General features: G+C 43.2%; 2 protein-coding genes across 3 annotated transcripts in view; both read left to right on the top strand.

Annotated features, from left to right (window-relative positions):
- Positions 1-317: 317 nt before the first annotated feature.
- On the top strand, positions 318-10,923 carry LOC128894696 (uncharacterized). Of its 2 annotated transcripts, none has more exons than XM_054156614.1 (8): positions 318-997; positions 1,390-1,982; positions 2,070-2,399; positions 2,473-2,541; positions 2,612-3,167; positions 3,261-3,519; positions 3,637-3,822; positions 3,917-10,923. In XM_054156614.1, exons 1-8 carry the CDS (start codon positions 841-843, stop codon positions 5,538-5,540), a joined length of 3,774 nt encoding a protein of 1,257 aa, XP_054012589.1. In that variant the 5' UTR covers positions 318-840; the 3' UTR covers positions 5,541-10,923. The 2 variants fall into 2 exon arrangements, with proteins under 2 accessions (XP_054012589.1, XP_054012588.1); XM_054156613.1 differs by having other exon boundaries at positions 3,240-3,519.
- A 4,636-nt stretch (positions 10,924-15,559) lies between these two features.
- LOC128894697 (multiple C2 and transmembrane domain-containing protein) overlaps positions 15,560-19,449 on the top strand; it is a 36,768-nt gene continuing 32,878 nt past the window's right edge. The window contains exon 1 of the mRNA XM_054156624.1: positions 15,560-16,962. The gene's annotated coding sequence lies outside the window, so the exon portion shown is untranslated. The remainder of the gene's footprint in view (positions 16,963-19,449) is intronic.

Genomic DNA, 19,449 nt, shown 5'->3' with positions numbered 1-19,449 from the left:
AACAAAAATTCACAGGCATTAATCATAGGACTAAATCAGATTAAATCAGACTTTGAGTAATTTCCATAGGCACACGCGATTAATATACGATTAATACTTAATAAATCTAACGATCAGAACATGCTTTTTCTCGTCATTATGCAGTGCGAAATTGCACGAGAAATTTTAAGGCCCCGATACGAGGAAGCATTCTCTTGCTTCTATCACGATATTCCTCTCTTTATTTTTTAACAACCCACAGACCCCCAATGATCCACGGGCCACAGTTTGAGAAACTCTGTGCTAGAAAATCGCGCCGGCCATTGCGCGCTCGTGTTTTGGTTCTGAAAAGATGGCGGACTCTTGTTTTCAAGATCGTTCATATAGAAATACGATAATTTTGAAATGCACTGTGAAAGTTGACATGTCGTATGCGTGATAGCGTCAAGTGCACGAAAGTATCGTTACGACAGATTTAATTGCCGTATCGAGGGAGTTACTTCGAGCGTTGTAACTGACGCGAAAGCGGTGTCTTCAGCGTGTGGGATTACACGAACTCTGATTCCAGTGGTTTTCAAAGATTTCTGTTGTTTTGTGTACGAAACAGCCCACGAGGAACTGGAGGACAACATCGTCGCTCGGAGAGTAAAATGATCTGACCCCGATGGACTTTTACAATGTTTAATACATCGATGATCGATGCATTGGGTACGCTTATTTGGTTAGGTTGATTTGCTAGGTAGACGTTATACCTATGATACCCGAGCAAAGCTCCACGTGTTCCTCTCGGTGGTTCACGTTAAAGCGTGACATCCAGACAAGTTCGTAGATTGTTTATTAAATGAATTGTGCTTGCCCATAATGGCCACAAGCGAATTCGACGTGGAGCTCTTCGAGCGAAGGCTTCACACACTCAAGGATTCCCAGGAGTCGATACAGGGTCTTTCAGCCTGGTGTTTGGAAAGACGACAGCACCATAAGAAGATTGTTGCCACTTGGCTGCAAGTGCTGAAGAAAGGTGAGTTTTTTCAATTTGGAACAGTATAAATTATGATATCGTATAGCCTATTTTGATGTCGAGTCCCTTACAATATCTAAATTAAAGGTTTCACCTGAGTACACTATTTTGTTTACAGTACTTATTAAGAAATGCTCTGTACATACCTCCATTTTATAAACAATTTATTTACAGTTCAACTATCGAGCTCTGTATTCTCGATGGGTTAATATTGTAATCTATGCATTTTATTTGAACATCGTTATAATTTGAAAGTTCTCACCATTATTTCAAAGAAGCTTACTCGTACTTTTTTGTTTACGTGTGCTTCTATTAATGTGTATAACGTGTTTTCTTTTTCTTTTTTTTTTCCTAACACACCGGATAATACTCCAATGTTTTTTAAATAACAGTAAAAGTTGAGCATCGTCTCACACTGTTTTACTTGGCGAACGACGTTATCCAATACTCGAAAAGAAAGAATTTCGAGTTCGTGGAATCATGGGGCACGACTCTGCAACGTGCGACGACGATGGTTCGAGACGAAAAAGTGAAACATCGTATATTGAGGATCTTCAAAATATGGGATCAACGACAAGTGTACGACGAAGAGTTTCTCGCAGATTTGTCCGGGCTAATTTCGGCGGCACCGAAAAAGAAATTAGATCCTCAGCCAATGGCCCCACCGGAAGAGTTTCAAGCTGCTCTGCTCATTTCTACGATGAGATCGTGCGCTACGTTGGAACAAGCAACGGACGCACGATTAAGAGACTTACGGGAAAGTAACATCGACATAGAAAACGCAGAGGAATTGTGCGCTTCTTTAAAAGATCGAAGAAGAGTCGAAGACGCGGAGAAAGAAGTCGATTCGGCAGTGAGAAACGTTGAAAACTATGTTCGCGCGTTAGAAGCAGAGATCAGAGAAAGGACACAAGTGCTTGAGTTATTGGAACAAGCCGATCAGTTTTACGAAACTCAGAGAGGAGAAGTTAAAATAGTTACTAATGTAAGTACGTTAAAAAAAAAAGAAATAGCAGGTACTCGTTATAATTATCGGTACGATGTTTTAATGTTTCACGCTTTTACTAAACAGGCATATAGGAATTTCGGAAGTCGCGTGAAAAACTTGAAGAAGAAGTTGGACGAATTGTTACCTACATTGATTTCTCCAATCCCGTCGCCAGATATAAATGCTCCATCTCCGAGTCCTGATAGCGATATCGAACTTCCAGGCGACGAAACCATGGTTCAAAGTCAGCTAGGAATCATAGACGTAGCCCCACCGTCTATGTACGGTTCTTACTCCCACGAGTACGATCCTGCGCCAGTACCAGCTCCAGAATTGGGCCAGGCCAACGACTCCGGTGACTTTACCAACAATTTCTCATCCTTTATCGGAGGAAATATGGATTTTGGTAATATGGTAAGATCTTACATTTCAAAAAATATATTGTCTTCGATAAATATTATCGTAACCGTCGTCCTCTTCGTTACAGAGAAATTTATTTAACGAAAGATCGTCAACGCCTACTGGAATGTCGCAACAGTATAACGATTCTTTAGAGGTACGTCCGACCAAGTCGTGCATTTATCATCTATCGAAACGGTATATAAATTTTATACACTTTTCGTTAGGCTAAACCGATAGAAGTAATCAACATGAGGCCCTCCAAGAACGAAAATAGCAACGTAGACTTCAATATCTCTAGCTTTTTAAAGACTGTTCTTCCTTCTTCCGACGGAACACAAGACCCCGGTGGTATACCGGGCCTCGGACTAGATATTCCCGAAACACAAATCGAATCTCCTCAGCGTTCGAATTACAGACATTCGCCTGTACTAGGACAGCATCCTGTAACTCCTGTGATCTCAAGAATGATGGGCAATCAGAGCACGCCCATGGGTGTAAATAATTGCCAGTTAAGTCACAGTACTCCGCTGCCCGTACGGAACTTGTCCGGCGAGTCGCATACCCCTTCCCCTTACTCCAGTCAAAACAGTCAGAGCAATATCATCGGACCTTTCGATGGCCCTAATAATAATAACACCGTCAATCCCTTACCACCCCCGCCGTTACCTCCGCCTATATTCCTCGACGACGAAAATTGTTACAACAAATTGCCACCTAAATTCCCTACCTGGACTCCTCCGAGCGAAAGCATCAAGGAACCTGCCAAGTGGGAAGAAAAGGGTATGGAGCTTACTCTGAAACGCAAAATACGGCGGTCTGATTTTAAAATAACGAAAATGCTTTTTAATGTAGCGGGTTTCGCTATATCTTCAGGCAAAAATAGTATGAATCCAACCTGGCCTGGTGAGTGCGATGAGAAATCGAAAGCGTGGATGGACGGAGATTCGGATAGGTGGGATCCTAGTAACGAGACAACGTGGGTGAACACCGGTAGAGGGAAAAGCGAAATCCTGAGCGAAACGCCAGAATCGCCGCCTATATACGAAAAGGCTGGATTCACGGATCCGGTAGAGTACGATGACCCCCAACCGCAAGAATCTCTTCTGAGTACCACCGGAGATGTGGACCACAGGTGAGGAATCGAATACCTACGGTGATAAGCTAAACTGAATAGAGTAAACTGTATTCAGGTTTGCTCGACGCAATTCATAATCAATTGGTGCACGGGTCGCTAAATATAATTTTTCAGAGTAATACCGATTCCGATGACCGTGGAGAATCCGTTGCCGTATCGACTGATGAAAGCAGCGGACGTCGATCATCGTAATCTGATCAGCTTGACGGGAAGTCCGGCGAATCACAACGTCAGCGAGAGCTCCATGAACACGATACCCAATAGTAGTAGTTTATGGTCCACGAGCGATCAGGATTACCGGTAAGATACTGAGATGCCGATATTAGGTTACGATTAGTTCATAACCATTGGAAATAACTTTTCTAAACGTCGACCGTTCGCGATACAAAACCAGGCAACACATGCAGCCTGGCGACATCGTGGAAAGCGTCGACATGGAGATGTCGGACGACGAGACCGACAGTAAGCCAAAGGGAAGGGTTTTGGTCGACGTGAGATCGCAAGATAGGGATATGAGGATTGGTAACCCGCCAGGGTCGTCTCAGCACATGGACATGGACATGCGTATGATTCCTCTACCCGCTGGCCAAATGCCGGGTTCTCACGGGCAAATGATGCAAGACGTGCGCATGATGCACTCGGGACCTCCTCCGCCGCCGCCCCCGCCACCTCAGTTTCATCCGGGTCAATCGTTTCACCAGGACCAGTCCGACTTCCGTCACAATCCAGCCGCAGATTTTCATCCGTCTCAATCGAATTTCCACCAAAACAGGCCGCCGCCTAGCTTTCTACAAAATCAGCAAGACTTTGGCCAGCAGGATTTCCATCCGATGCATTCGAACCAGCCCGACTTCCCCCAGGACTTCGAGTACCGCGACAATCACAATTTGAGACCTACCCAGGAGTTCCTCGGCGAGCAGCAGATGCGCGGCAGGTACTCGCAGCCGTCGGAGCACCAGCATCGGGACATGCCCTTTCATCGGAACGACAGAGGTGGTCGCGGTGGTCGAGGATTCCAAAGGAACCGACGGGACCGATACTCCGACGATCACAACAAACCGAGGAACCCTCAGAACAATCGAAAGCGGTCGCAAGATCAGCATCACAGGTCCTCGCCCGAGATCTTGCCCAATAGTCGGCCGTTGTTGCTGCAACCACCGGACACGGTGGTCATCCTCGACGAGGAGGGCATGCCCATAGGGATCCCCGACGACAAGGACAGCCCAGCGAATGCAGAGCATCCGCCGGATGTGGATCACGAAGAAATTCCGCAGTCCTTGTCGTTGGACCGTAGACCCTCGCTCGGGACGACGAACTCCCGTGACCTGGACCAGCCCGTTTACTCCGATGGCTCGAGTCTCGTTTGCGAGCTCGAACCGACGGCCGAGACCGAGGAGCAGCTGAGCCAGCAAGTAACGGTCGTGCCCGTGATAACGGATCCTAAGGATCCCCAGCACGCTCAGTATGTCCCGATATCGGAGTACGAGGAGCACGTGGAGTCGGAACCTCTCGAGAAGATTTGCGACGACAGCGAGCCTCTCGAAAACCCCCAGGAGGCGAGTATCTCCGAGCAGAGTCTCACGGAACAAATGGAGGATCTAATGGCGAGCAACGATCTCAAGAGACCCTCGACGAACGGCAGCTTCGACGAGCAGAACGACGTCGCGTCCTGTAAGAAGCGACTCGTGACCAACGGGCCTCAAATTCCAACTGGTTCCGATTCAGGTTTGAACGGACCGATCGCCCAGGCGTCCGTGGACGTTCATTCGGGGATATACGACTTCGAGGGTCCCATGGGGCCCAACTTCCGACCTCGTATCAGCGGTCCCGTGCCGTTTCCTCCGTGGAGAGGCGGTCCGCCGCGCGGCAGAGGATTCAGGGGCGGGCCCAGGGCACCCTGGATGGACAGAGGGCCTCGTGGCCCGGCGATCGGCAACTTTATGCCCAGGGGACTGAAACGTGGGGGACAGTTCAGGGGTAACGGTTTCAGGGGTCGGGGGCGCGGGAACAATTGGTAGAGGGCTGTCGACTCACGATCAGTCTCTCCCTGCAATTCGTAACAAGAGAAGTGATTCGCGACGCTTTCGACGAACGTTTTGTATTTCGTATACCGAAGAACGAAACGGTTCTCGTGACGTCACAGGCGTACTAACGCTACCAGTGAAGAAACTACGTTCTCTCGAACCTCGCATGTACGTAAGATAGATACTCGAGTGCTTAAAAAATGTTGTGTCGCGTAGCTGTCGACAGCATACGGTCTCCTACGCATCTACCTTGCGCACACGTGGCGTTCGAACGAGGATCGGTCCTCTGCCTACGATGCTCGTGTGCCCGTGACGTCGTAACAACTGTTTTGCTCCTTGGTGTACATACGACTCCGCAAATCGTCGATCTCGGGACACTATGCGTGCTACTTCCTCGCCAGGAGGAAGTGGGACAAGGCGGAAGGTGATCCCAGATAGTGAGATCGTCCCTCGCGGAGGGGATTCACGTTTCTGCGCGATCGAACCGCCTATATACATATATAAATAAACTATATAAATATATAGATATAAAAGGTAACACACGTACACACTCTCGGAAAGCTCGAACTCACACGTACCGCACGGAACTGCAAAGATTGCTGCTAGAGTAATCCACGCGACAGAGGTCGGTAAAATTAATTAAAAGTTGTCCTCGTTCGTCATCGATACTCCCATTTCTCGAGTTCCCGTTATTCGGGTTCGACCAGCTCGCCAGTGTCTTTAACCGAGGGATTGGTACAGATAATTCTCTACCATCCCTCGGTTAAGGATAATTGATCGGTTTTGCTGTTCGATTGTTACGAAATTCTGACATATTGGAACAAATGTTTCGAAAGTTTCTGTACGTTCTGGACGTTCCATTCGGGAGCAATCTACTCGATACTTCCATAGAGATACCATGGATTATAATAACATCGATTACTTTTCTTAAATTAAATACATAACAGAAAGGGATGTCTTGTTCGTCGTCGATATTCCATCCCATTACTCGAGTTCGACCAGCTCGCCAGTTATCTTTAATCGAGGGTTGGTATGAACAATCTACCATCCCTCGGTTAAAGATAACCGGTCGATTTCGCTGACAGATATTGGGATAAACGTTTCTAAAGTTTCTGCTCGTTCCGGACGCTCTCCATTCAGGAGCAATCTTCCTAGTTCCTCGGTATACATGTATGTACAACGTTTGTTAAGATCTTAGACACCGTTTCACGTGTACGCGTCGACGGGTACAGATATATTTATCGACCCGTGGATGGTTCGTTCTCGACGAGATTCTTCCCCCCACGGGTCGCTTCTCCGTTCGCTTGCCTCTACGTGTAACGTTAATCGCCCGGTGTGTCTCCGTCGGGGTCTCAATTTATAGAACAGGCGTGTCAAATGAACCTTCAAAAAGTGTATTAATAAAAATGCAATGTTTATGTTCTGGTCCACTTCGTACATTTCCCTTGATTTTTTTCTTTTCACGAGGAACACGTCGACGAAAATTTCTTGTCAAATCGCGCACGACTCGCGTCGTTCCGTTGATATATTTCATGTAAACGAGCGAAAGAGAAACTGCGAACAAGCATAAGTCTCTGTCGACGACGATTCGTTTGCTAGTTAGTTGTATTTATAATTTCACGTTCCGTAGCGCTGATTTTACCAACGATTTCAAAACAACGAAGCTTTGTACGTTCACAGATACAGTGATTTCGGTAAATGTCTCGAACAAAAGTTGAGTGGTTCCGCGAGGGACGTAATTTCGCTCGAGTAGCTTTTTTCCTAAGTGGCATCACGGAGATTTGAAGGACAACCTTCTACTTTTTTTTTTCAGTTGATCTTTGCATCTTCCTCCCACCTATGAAAAGCTATTTCCCTTGGAAACAATTTAACTTTTCTTGTTCGAAACGATAATTGTAAGGTTTGCTTTGTTGTTTAAAATAAAAATTGAAAAGAAAAATTGAAGTCCTGGTCCGCCAAACGTAGTTTGCTAGAATATTTTCGACCTTATTATTTCAGTCCTTCTCGATGATAAATATTTATTTAATATAGTGTTAAAGTGTAATAGGAGAGAATATTTTAACAATAACGTGGACAGTAGAAGAAATTCGGTAAATGTTAGACGATCGTTCGAGTAAGAAAGTGTCAAAGTTTTTTTTTTTTTTGAACTTTTCGTTGAAGTTCAATTGTTTTCTCTCCTTGGATAAGTGGAGTGTGTTTAAGACTACAAACTGTAAAAACAATCGGCGTGTAATTACCTAGTATAAGTATTAGTGTGTTATACGAAATATATAAAAAAAGTTAATTTTATAAATCTAACGAAATGATTAAACTTCGACGCGATGCTCGTGGTTACTAATTGTTTTTCGTATATAATTTATAGAAAAATATTATCACCGAGGAGGACCTGGATAACGTTGTAAAAATTCTAACAATCTTTATACTTGGAGGACGAAAAGTTCAGTTTTTATTCCTTATTTATCGCTTAGCACATTCGAGACCGACGACTTTCGACAGAACTCTTCTCGATAGTCGCCAATAATTTTTATAATTAAATTTTGACCCAGCACGTTCGCTACTACGGTTTACCTGCTTAGCCCTCTGTCTCGTATGCGTTATAACCGCATTTCGAATCGATCTCGTCTCGATGAGAGTTTAATTGCGTTAGACGCATGAAGTATATTGGCAAGCAAACGAATCGTCGTCAGCATGTCTCGCGTAGATATCGCTAGCGCACAGGAGATAAGTGTACCAAGACGAATCCTTGAAACCCAGTTGATTGTTCAATAAAACATTGCAATCTACCGAGGACCTTGACAGCACTCTACGAGACCGTGAATCTGCTCGATCGTACCCCGAATATGGGCACGTTTTATTTATTCGGACGTCGAAGCGAAAATAACTCGAGATGAATAACGAATAAATATTCGATCGAAGATACTGTTTCTGTCGAATCATCCCAGGTTCGAGCGAGAATCTCATTTTTATCCGTTTATTCGGAATTTATTCGAAGGCTTGCCGAATAAAAAGAGTATCTTTATACGTCGAATAAATACAACTCGGGATTATTCGAAGGGTTCGAACGAAGATGAAGTTTCCTTCGAATCTTTATTCGGAGTTTATTCGAAGGCTTGCCGAATAAAAAGAGTGTCTTTATTCGTCGAATAAATACGACTCGGGGTTATTCGAAGGGTTCGAACGAAGATGAAGCCTTCTTCGAATCATTATTCGATTTTTTTCATTTAAACAATTTTTTCATCCAGACAGTACCCATCTCTGACGTACATCGCGTTTCTTTCGAATCCCATTTGTTTCAACCCTTTGAAGCATTTCGTCACGAGCGTTTTATTTCCTCCGCGCGTTGGTCCCGCACGGAAAGACCGACTCCGACCTTTCCTCTTCTTTCTAACGATTTCGTTTGATTCTTTGTAGACTTTTTATACATATTTATCTTCGTCTAAAGTTTGTTGAAAAATTCTAGAGTTTACGTTGGTCGAAGAGCATATACCCGGTGGCATAGAGAAATACTTTAACGAGAACCAATTTAACAGGGGGCTCGACGCGTTCGATTTACGAATAAGGAGGTTGTTGTTCGACGGAACGGTGGCATCGACGGGGCGGAATCGATACTATCGTTCGTCTCTTCTCATCTTCGAATGCTTCGAAGGGCACGTTCTCGAGGATTCGAAAGAACTCGGAATCCGCTTATCGATTCGCGCGCGACCAACGCGCGACAGACGCGAATAATTTGTAACACGTAGCACGAGTATGCGAGCAAACGTAATGTTTAAAATACATAGTGTACAGTCTTCAGCGTTATCATTACCTTTTCTCTGTACGACGAGAACGACGAAATGGCGATCGATCCCCCACCCCGCCCAACCGCAACCCCAGTCGTGGTCCCCTTACGTTATCCGGTTACATTCTCTCTGTCTTCCGCTCTTCTTCTCTTTCTTTCTTTTCATTTTCGATTCCTGCAACGAAGTCACAACGAGAGAAAAACGCGCCGAATAAAATAAGATAGAAATTCGCGGTAGAAATTCGCAATTTCTCTACCCTTCGCGCACCGCGAACAACCTGTTTATTTATTCAACGAGCTTTAGTCTCCCAGGCAATCTCTTTCTCGACGCAAATTTTTGTTTATTTTTCACGAGGACGAGATTACTCCACGGATCGCATTTAACGAGGGGTTGGTATCGTTGATCGCTCGTACTCGGATCGCAGGGGGCCAGGGGGAGGGGGGGTGAGAAATTATCGAAGAGCACGAGCAAAATTACTGCACAGCGAATTTTCTATCTTGATTTTATAATTCCAAGTTTAGGATTCGGATATCGGAACGTTACGAAAATTCTGATTTAAAAGATTCCAAAAACGGTGGATCGACCGGGAAAGAATCGATTTTTTTTGTATTATATTTCGAATACATTAAAAAGACGATGGAAAGAAAGAAACGAAGAACCAAGAAATATTTCTTTTTTTTTTTTTTTGTGGGGGTTGAAGATACAGCCCATCGGGGGGGTGTTTCGAGGGGTTTGCTCGTGGTCGATCGACGCCTTTTGTTTAGCGATCACGTCTCGAAAGGGGATCGGTATAAAAGTTGCGAATTCATTGGCAGTCACGCTCGCTTCGCGAAGCTGCGTGTGGTCGTATCGATTATGGCGACGAGGCCACGCGATGCACAGTTTTGTGCGTGATTTAAGCGGGAGGACCTTCGTGTTTCTCGTTGTACGATACCAGCGATAGTGTTCACCGGTCGATTTATTAACTCCTCCCTCCCACTCCCCTCCAGACTTGAACACCCGTCTTTTATTTCTTTTTTAATACACGCAGCGACCTTGGGGGAGCAATTTACAAATTACTCTTCTCTCTTCTTTTCGACCTGTGCGTTCTAAATTTTGTAGAAAATGCTTCTCGTTATTATTCTCTCAGTTTTCGGTTGTCAGTTGTACAAAGTCAGGCCTATAAGTACTCTCCGTGTCTGTCGTTAAAGTGTGGCGTTAAAGAAATTTGTCTTAATCAATTAACAAGTTACAAAGTTTCCAAAAAAAGTTGTTATAAATACGTACACGAACAGGCTTTGCATATTTAAAAATTTCTAACGAAAACTTTTTGAATTTTTGAATTCGAAAACGTCGAACCTGTCGTTTAATTTATACGAATTACTTCGGGGAATACTTATGGGGACGATTGTGAATCACGGCGAATCGAATCAAAAGTTTTCTTTTTATTCTTCAAAAATGCGTTTCGGAAATACACCGTGGAAACGATCATTTGTTCGTGCTCTACGGTGTTTCCGTGTTGCTCGGGAGACACGGAATTCGTTCGTTCGACAAAAAGGAGAGAAAAGTATCGACAGACAGTCACGCGACGTGAAAATAAAAAAAGAACGGAAAAAAAATTAAAAAATAAAACGAGTTTCTTTGTAGTTTTTACCGTGGCGTACGAGCACTTCCGATACGGTGCGTAGAGGCAATCGATCTGAGGTTCTATTAATACGTCAGACTCGATTATCCCGGACGATAATCTCGCAAAGTAGGCTACTATTTAATTATTTAATAATAGAATGGCAATGAGTTTTATATTCCCATGGTAAAGCCGATTCTGCATACCGTGTATGCTCGCTATATTTTGTACTTTGTCCGAAACAGAGAAAAAACTATGTCGATTTGTGATCGTGCGACGACCGAACCCGGAGATGGGCGAATTTTTATTCGAATAACGAATAACGAATCGTGACCAACCACCGAGCGATTCATCCTCGCGAACAATTGTACATTTACTCGTCGAGTTGTTAATATTTTTCGCCCAATCCCTGTTCGTTACGTTCGTACCAGAAGAAATTATGTAATTTATGATTGTATAGCGATATATAAATATAATGTGTACATTATATGTTATATTTATACGTATGTATATATGTAAATGACACGAGTACATGGTTACTTAAACGAATCGAAGTTCGATGAAATATATATGTATATATATATATATTAAAAAAAAAAATATATATATATACATAAATATATTTGTATTGTAATTTAAGAACGTTATTGTCTTTTGTCTTAAGGCACAATACACTGAGGAAAGAATTAAAGCTGTTGCGTTACCATTTCATTATTGTGCGTCACGTTATTGTTAAAAAGAAAAAAAAAAAAAGGAAGAAAATATAACGCATCGGTGGGGATGCTTTCGTGTAAACATTTCAGCCTGAGGGCTTCGACAGGAATACCTTTAACCCTTCGGCTCGGTAGGCGCTTCTTGAGCGCCACTTCCGCTCGCCGCGCCTCTGTTACGTAATTAAAGGGATTAAATGCAAAAGGGGTTGCAACGCACGCTTTGCTAAACAGTTTCATGCTCAAACGTCTCCCGGTTTCGCTATTTAACAGTGGATTCATACGATTTATCAACCGGAACGCGTTAGAATTACTTTTCGGAAAATTCTAACCAGCGGAATTATCATTTCAAAATTTCAAAATTTGTTCTCGTTCCATCGCACTTTTGCAGTTAATACTGTCGGGCCACGTGCCTCGAGTAATTTTGTTATTTTTCAAAAATTTCGTAACGAATCGTACGTAATCATTTCGATTAGTAAAGTACGCGTTGTCGATTCTTTGCTGGAAATTGTCCGATCGAATCTCTTTACGTTCGTCTTCGTATTTTTCGCGAGAGTTTAGCGTCGACAGAGGCGTTACGCGGCGAAGGGTTGCGTTACAAATTTTTACCAGTCTTTCCGGCACAACAGTTTCGCATTTTAGTACGCAACCTTGCGCCACGGCCGTCCCAGAGTGCGCTGACTCGCAGCGGATTTATCTTTGTCGGTAATTCAGTTTCGCGCATGTTCACTTCCGGCTCGAAGAACTCCCGAGTAGACGTTGATAATTTACACTCGTAAAACGTCGAATCACGGACGATTGACGCTTCGTACGTTCGTTCTTATCAATGATTTTATCAAATTACAGTGCCAAATTTATTGGTATCGAACGAAATGCGAAATTTTAATCCCAAACAATCTGGAAAACACCATTTATTGGTATCGAACGAAATGCGAAATTTTAATCCCAAACAATCTGGAAAACACCATTTTTTGGTGCGCGATTTAACAAAGGCATCGAAAATTTAGAGAAAAAACAACATTACAGATACACAGCTATTTTTATAAATTTATTTATACGCGCGAATGTTCTGTTACGAATGCGGATTTCATACATTTATGGATAATGAAATATCGATGTTGTATGAATCGTAGAATATATTCAACGTGCATTATGTACTTTTTTCGTACATTTTCTGTGTTACTGTACGTCGTTCATAAATGCCATGAAATTCGCAGGCTAGTTACGAATTTATATTAGATGAATTAATCGAAAAATTATACCTTGCTGATGGATGCGTATTTTATTTACAGGATACTTGGAGAATTAACAGTACGAAGGGAAAGGTGTGCTTGTACTTGTATAACGTAGATGGAAGGCGATGGCATTTAGTTGACGAATGAACAGTCAACAATTCACCTAAACAGGTATGCGTCCATAAATTGTTTAATATCCACTTCCCCTTTATTTATTATGGTGTAACACGTTCACGTCGGCGTGTACCACCGGTGGCTCAAACTTATATGTCATATTAAGGTACATAGTGTAATATATATTGTTGTCAAGCCACCCTTCGTCTGCATTTAGTTTGAAATTTTTATTAAAAAGATTCGTTTATTACTTTCAGCTCGCCAATATTTTAACGAGTATCTCGATGTGTTCCACATTCATGGTTACGGTTACTTTCGCCAGTCTGGCCTTGACAATCGCCCATAAAACCCCGACGCTCGAGTTTGGACTCTTTCCAGGCCACGAAAGCATTCACATTTTTATCCAAAAATTTTCTTGCAAGTCACGCTTGTATATCACGATTTTTAATACAATTTTCGACTGGCAATTTTATCACGAAGACAAGGAAAGCTCGGAATATTATTTTATTAGCTCGCCACGGTCGCGAGGCGCTCTACACTCGAGTGCTGTCAAGTGGAAGCGGAGGACCGCGGCAGCGTAAGGAGAATGGGACGATTTTAACCAGACAGTCTATCGCGACGCCAAAAGAACGTTATTCGGAGTAAATTCTGCCGTTATTCTAGGATTCAAATCTGCCTGTTAATAATACCAAATGTTCCACGTGAACATATATTTCACATCCATACCACCGTGTTAATTAAATTCTCACGAATTAATTCCTCGCGAAACAGGAGTTTCATCCGGTCGTTAAACCTGTATCACGACGTAGCCCGAAGAAAATAGTCGCAGTACTTTGAAAAACCGCAGGAATCGCGTGCGAACGTTCGCCAGGGGCGCGGTCCCGACTGCTAATCACCGTAATGTAGCTTCGTTAATTAATACGAATTCCACTGGCGGGTTCGTCGTCGTTCGTTCTACCAGGACACGCTTTCGCCTCGAGTACAACCCATTTCTTTTTTTCATCGCGCAGCGGAGAACACTCGGAGATTTTAATTCCGAAAGTTCCCAAGAAAATCCTGTACGTTTCGAATGTACCCTATTTTTCGTCAAAACTGCATGTTTTTGCAACAACATAAATAAGAGAGAATATTGAATATTCTGCATACAAATCTCGCGACCCCAAGATTTCGCTAATCCATACGATAGATAATATGACAGATTCTTTTTCCTCTTTTTCCGTTGTTTACTAATTTTTAATCCTTGAATAACATTTCTAATACTTTATGTATTTCTTTCTTTGTGTATACTGTTTATAACATAATATGAATATATTATGTTATAAAAGATACACGTTTCAGAATAATGCGCGCAAAAATATATGCGACATATATACAAAAAAGAAATACATAAAGTATCGGAAATGTTATTCTAGGATTAAAAATTAGTAGACAATGGAAAAAGAGGAAAAGAAATCCATTACAAGTACGAAAATTCGCTCACCCACCGATCACTCTTCGACTACAGTTTCACAGAATTGAATTATTAGCTTCGTATCAAACTTAAAATCAAAATATCTCGAAAACAAGGGCCCATTCTGAAAAAAAACCCATTAGGATTATGTTATACTACATGTGTACTACAACTTCTATACGGTGTGGTACCAAAAGCGAGAGTACGACCCTAACCGACGCCGTTTGGGAAGCCTTGCATTAAACGACGATAGACAAACTATTATTAAGTATTGAATCTGACACCAGAAATATATTTTTAGGGGTTCGATCGAGGTCGCGCGGTCGGAATCCCATCGGCGATTCGAAAATTCCATCCGAGTGGATGAAGTCGCGTGAATACGATGTCACCCGCCCTCCGACAGAAAGTACACGGGGATTAGGCGGATGAAGTGGGTAACGTTTCGGAGCACCCTCCCTTGTACGATGCTTATCCGCGATTGTTCGCATCCCCCATCTTTTTCTTTGGCCATTTGGCCTCGAACGCTCGTCCCCACCGGAAGCGTGAAAATTTCGAAAGGCATTATTGCCCTCCCCAGAGGCTGCGTTGGCGCCGTTTTGTCGTCGGCCGGCGTCGTTCGCAGAAACGTGCATGTGCATAGCGATGGCATCGATCCACCGATTCGCTTGGCATCCGTACTATTTCGTCAGTGCAAAATATACATGCCTTGTTCGCTCGTGTTTATCAACTTGTTGATGCGAGGTATTTTTAAGCAGGCTTCCCACGACACGATTAAACAGGTGGCCCTTTGCCCTGAGCCGTCTTTCGAGTCGCGTTTCTCAGCCCTGGACGATCTTTGTTTATTTTTTCCTTTGTAGACCCTTTCATGGCGAAAGTTTGATCCTCGTGATAATTGTCAGGAACAGTGCTTGCACAGGAAGAATTTTATTTTTCGTTCTCGATGCTTTCGACGTCGTAAAATTATTAAGGTGGTTTGATAAAAAATGACAACAGATCGTCTCGTAACTTCGAAAACTCAACATTTACATCTTGATACACGTGTGTCTGAAATATGGGTTCGATTTACCGTTTAGATTTACCGATTTTTCGGCTGTACTTTTCGACTGTAAAATAATTTGTACGAGACAGATCGATACCAAAAACGAATGGAAAGTAAATTAATAAATGTAGAATAACGTATTTCAATTTTGCCAAACTTGCCAGTTTAGTACCAGAGCAATATGCATTAGAAAAAGAAGTCGAGTTGAAACGTCAAAAATCATGCGAAACGTCAAATTGAAATGTCTCTCTCTCACTCGTAACTTAACCTGACGAAAATTGCATTACTACTTTTTGTTTTTTAATTAAAAATCATAATCAAATAATAATTTAAGAATTTTATTATAGAAAATATATCGTTATTGATACTTTCTATATTTGAGTTTTCTTTCGACTAGTACAGGAAAGGACCACCTTAAAATATTTCCCGCGGCTCGCATAGAAGATTATGGTACGGAACCAGAATGGCGATGCAAACGGAAACGGTGTTATATACCCTCGAGTAATCGAAATAATGGGTCACCAAAGAACACGTCCGCGGAGCACAATTATTATTCCATTCCTATCGCGCGCGGAGGTCAGGCCAGGGCAAGTAATAAGTACTTCAATCGGCATTAACTTCGTTACGCGAAACACCAGAATTTTCGATTGAACTTCAAAACGACAGAACGAATCTTTACGATTTATGTAAATTATCACCATAATATAGTTTGTCGAAAATTATACGCACGACGAGCGTTGGATACACATGTTCGTCGAACGATTCTTTCATTTCCGTAATCCATTTGCGTCGCTATCTTTCGAAGGCTTCTGATCGAAACACAAAGATACATTTTTATATAATTGCCAAGTTATTCAATACGCTATTTTAGAGTAGTTTACTCACCAATATATAAACAAAAAAAAAAAAAAGAAAAATAGAATAAATTCTCTATTTACGCGAATACCTTTATCTCTCGTATGTTTTTCGCAATATTTTCGAAATCGTTCAATTTTTCTGCGCAATTCGAGCGACGTAAGTCGAAATAAGGGGTTCTCCGAGACGGCATTTCAAAATTTCCGGGGGTCCACGACGAAGAACGTTTCCGTCGGACCCATCGCTACCAGCGTATCCACCTTTCGCACAACCGTGGTTTCGTTTGGGTCGATAGAGCTCTCCCTGTCTGTCTCGCGCCCACGGGCAATTCCGTATGCCCCCTCTTTCTCCCTCCGTCTCCACCCCCACCGTCGTGCGGCAGCGGTGGGGGTAGGAGTATCCGAGCAAGATGGGGAATCGGCGAGTTCTGTCAGTGGCCTCTCGGACACGGAAGCGTCAGCATCTCGGTCGCGGGTGTTTCGTTCCTACCCTTTTTTTTTCCGCTATCTCTGTCTTTCTCGCGTCGGGCGCCACAGTTTCGCGCGATATCGTGCCCAGTAACTCGATTTACCGAGCATCGTCGCGATCCGATCCCCTTTCTCGGAGTGCCCTCGGAGATCCTCTTCTCAAGGTAACGTGCTCGACACACGAATGCATGCAGCGCACACCAGACAGTGATACTCCAATTTTTTTTCTTCTTCTTACTTTTGTCGTGACAACGAAACGCAAAGGAGCACCGTGACACGAGACACTGCACGAATTGGATTCGTTCGGCAAGGGTGCGTTAATGCGGCCGTGTATCTCTCAGTCAAAACAACCGACGTCGATTTGCCTCGCGAGTGCTATCGCTGGGACTCCGCGAAAGCCTTGCGGTGTCCAGAGACAGGGATCGGGAGGGGATGTAAAATTCTTATCTCCTACTCCTCGAAATTTAATTTTGATCGTGGAACGAAGTTGTGTTTCTTGTTGATTAGACGGCGATTCGATTGCTCGAGTGGAAGGGAAAGGGTTTAGAATACATCGAGTGGAACCCTGGTGGTAAAAGTTTCATAATCGATTGAGAAACTCGGGGGAAATTCGGTCGAGGCTTAAGACTCCTGGCGTTTGAGCCGGGAATCTTATTAAGGGAGCAGTCTGGTCATTTCGGATCGAAGGATCGATTTTTTTTTCTTTTGTCCGTCCCCTCGGAGCTCTCGAGCCTCGAGCGCTCTCGTCTATTCGGTTAAAATCCGAAATCGAACGGTGACATGAATTCTATGTGATTTAACATCGCGCGTTAAAGTCGCGTTACTTTGTTTTTTCAATGTTCCCAAAGTCACTAAAAAGGAGTTCGTTCTTGAAAAATATCGTCCATTGTACTGCAATTGTAATTTATACTCGGGCGCAATCGTTTCTTCGAAGATAAAATTAAGAAAGATAAAATTAGACGAGGAACATTTAATTTTCTTTTCTAATAATCAGACTGTTTCTTTATGGCCTTCGTTCACGCGATAGAGGAAACAACAGGACGTTTCTTAGCGGAAGTTCCATTCAACGGGAAGGAGATTAGGGAGCGGATGCGAACGCGGTAACGAGTCCGTTAGAGCCCCGAGCAGAACGCGTAACGTAATTAGTTTCTGTATCTTGGACTCGTTAATCCGATATCCAGCAAGTGTATTTATTTTCTCTCGCGGACCTGTCGTTCGGAAGTAAAATCGAAAGATCGAGCCTTTCGCCGGGGCACGTTTTATCGATTTTCAAATAAACGAAGTATCGATTGATCGCTACAAAGGATCGTTCTCCGATTAAAGTCGCGATGCGACCGCGTCGTACGCTTCGCAAGCCCTCGGAAAGTTCAACAGACCGTCGAGCACGTGAAGTGCCGAGTTTGGAACGCGCATCGCGAAGTTTGTACGTCGAATAGGAAGGCAGAATAGTTTAATTGGTTTCACGGGCTTTAAAAAAACGAGGCACCAGCCATCGCAAAGACAGCCAGTTGGAGCGAGAGGTCTATTATTATCCGAATAAATACATTATTCGAATCGTTGTTTTGCATTAATGGTAATTCTATCTGGCAGAGTACGATGGAATCGAATTTCAGAGGCGAAACGTTTTACTCGATGTTGCTTTATTTATATTTAAAGTTTCCAATAATCCGATGAAAATTGGATGAACGGAAAGAAAGTTGAATTAGGTGTTCGTGGCGGCGCCCAAACATTCATTTACATTAATCGAAACTCCATTAATTCAAACACATTTTCTACGATGTTTAGAACCGTTACCGATGCCCGTACCGTTTACGTGTAATATTTCCACATATTTAAATGTATTGTCTTGACAATATTTTATTTCGCTGCGAGTGAGCCTACTACACATTTATCATTTTGAATAAAGCAATTAATGAAAGTACAATGGGATTACACCACTCTCGCAATGGATTCGTTTCGCGACAGCTCGTTTGTCAGTGACAAGGAGAACTCGTGATAAATTTAAGCAACTCTACCTAGAAAATGCGCGTGACGCGAACGGCGACATGGCCACGCAATTCGAGGACCTGGTGTATCAAATTGCTTGATATCCGTCGATGCAAAGTGATCCTCTGTTTCGTCGCCGGTAATTAAACGTGTTTGTGCACGCGATGCCTCCTGGGGTTCACAAAAAATTGCTATAGCTGCGTGGCGGAAATGATCGACGGAAAATAGACTCCGCAGAATGAAGCGCGACGGGAAAGCAAATTGATAGGAAGCGTTGGTGGGCCGGCGGGGAACGGAAACGATTGTTTTCTTTGTCGATGCTGGAGTTTTTCTCAACCCGACGCATGGAGCGTTTACCTTTTTACGCGAGACACCACGAAGAGGGTGAGAAAAACGAGAGCGAATACGGTACTGCGCGGTAGCGAGAAGATCGACTCTGGATGCTAGTCGCTGGGAAAAAGAAAATCGACTTTTGTCTGTGAAGTACGTTTTGATTAGGTGAAGAACGCAAATTGGGCAATTTATCCAGTGCAAAGTTGAAGCTAATAGTGAAATAAATAACACAGATTCAGTAGGAAATGGACATCCTTGTCGTGACGAACTAAAGTTCAGAGTCTAAAGTTTCACGCGATCGGTAGGCATGAAATACGAGTCGTACGTGAAAA

The sequence above is a fragment of the Hylaeus anthracinus genome, unplaced genomic scaffold, assembly GCF_026225885.1.
Source record: "Hylaeus anthracinus isolate JK02 unplaced genomic scaffold, UHH_iyHylAnth1.0_haploid 4, whole genome shotgun sequence".
Taxonomy (NCBI): Eukaryota; Metazoa; Arthropoda; class Insecta; order Hymenoptera; family Colletidae; genus Hylaeus; species Hylaeus anthracinus.
The sequence above is the reverse complement of the archived record's forward strand: the minus strand, read 5'-3'. Positions and strand labels throughout refer to the sequence as shown.

Bases quoted from the DNA above. Each gene is read 5' to 3' on its own strand.
- LOC128894696 (XM_054156613.1), top strand. From the start codon at position 841: ATGGCCACAAGCGAATTCGACGTGGAGCTCTTCGAGCGAAGGCTTCAC. The intron at 2,400-2,472 runs GTAAGATCTTAC...TCTTCGTTACAG, and splicing joins ATATGGATTTTGGTAATATG to AGAAATTTATTTAACGAAAG. The intron at 3,168-3,239 runs GTATGGAGCTTA...TTTTTAATGTAG, and splicing joins TGCCAAGTGGGAAGAAAAGG to CGGGTTTCGCTATATCTTCA.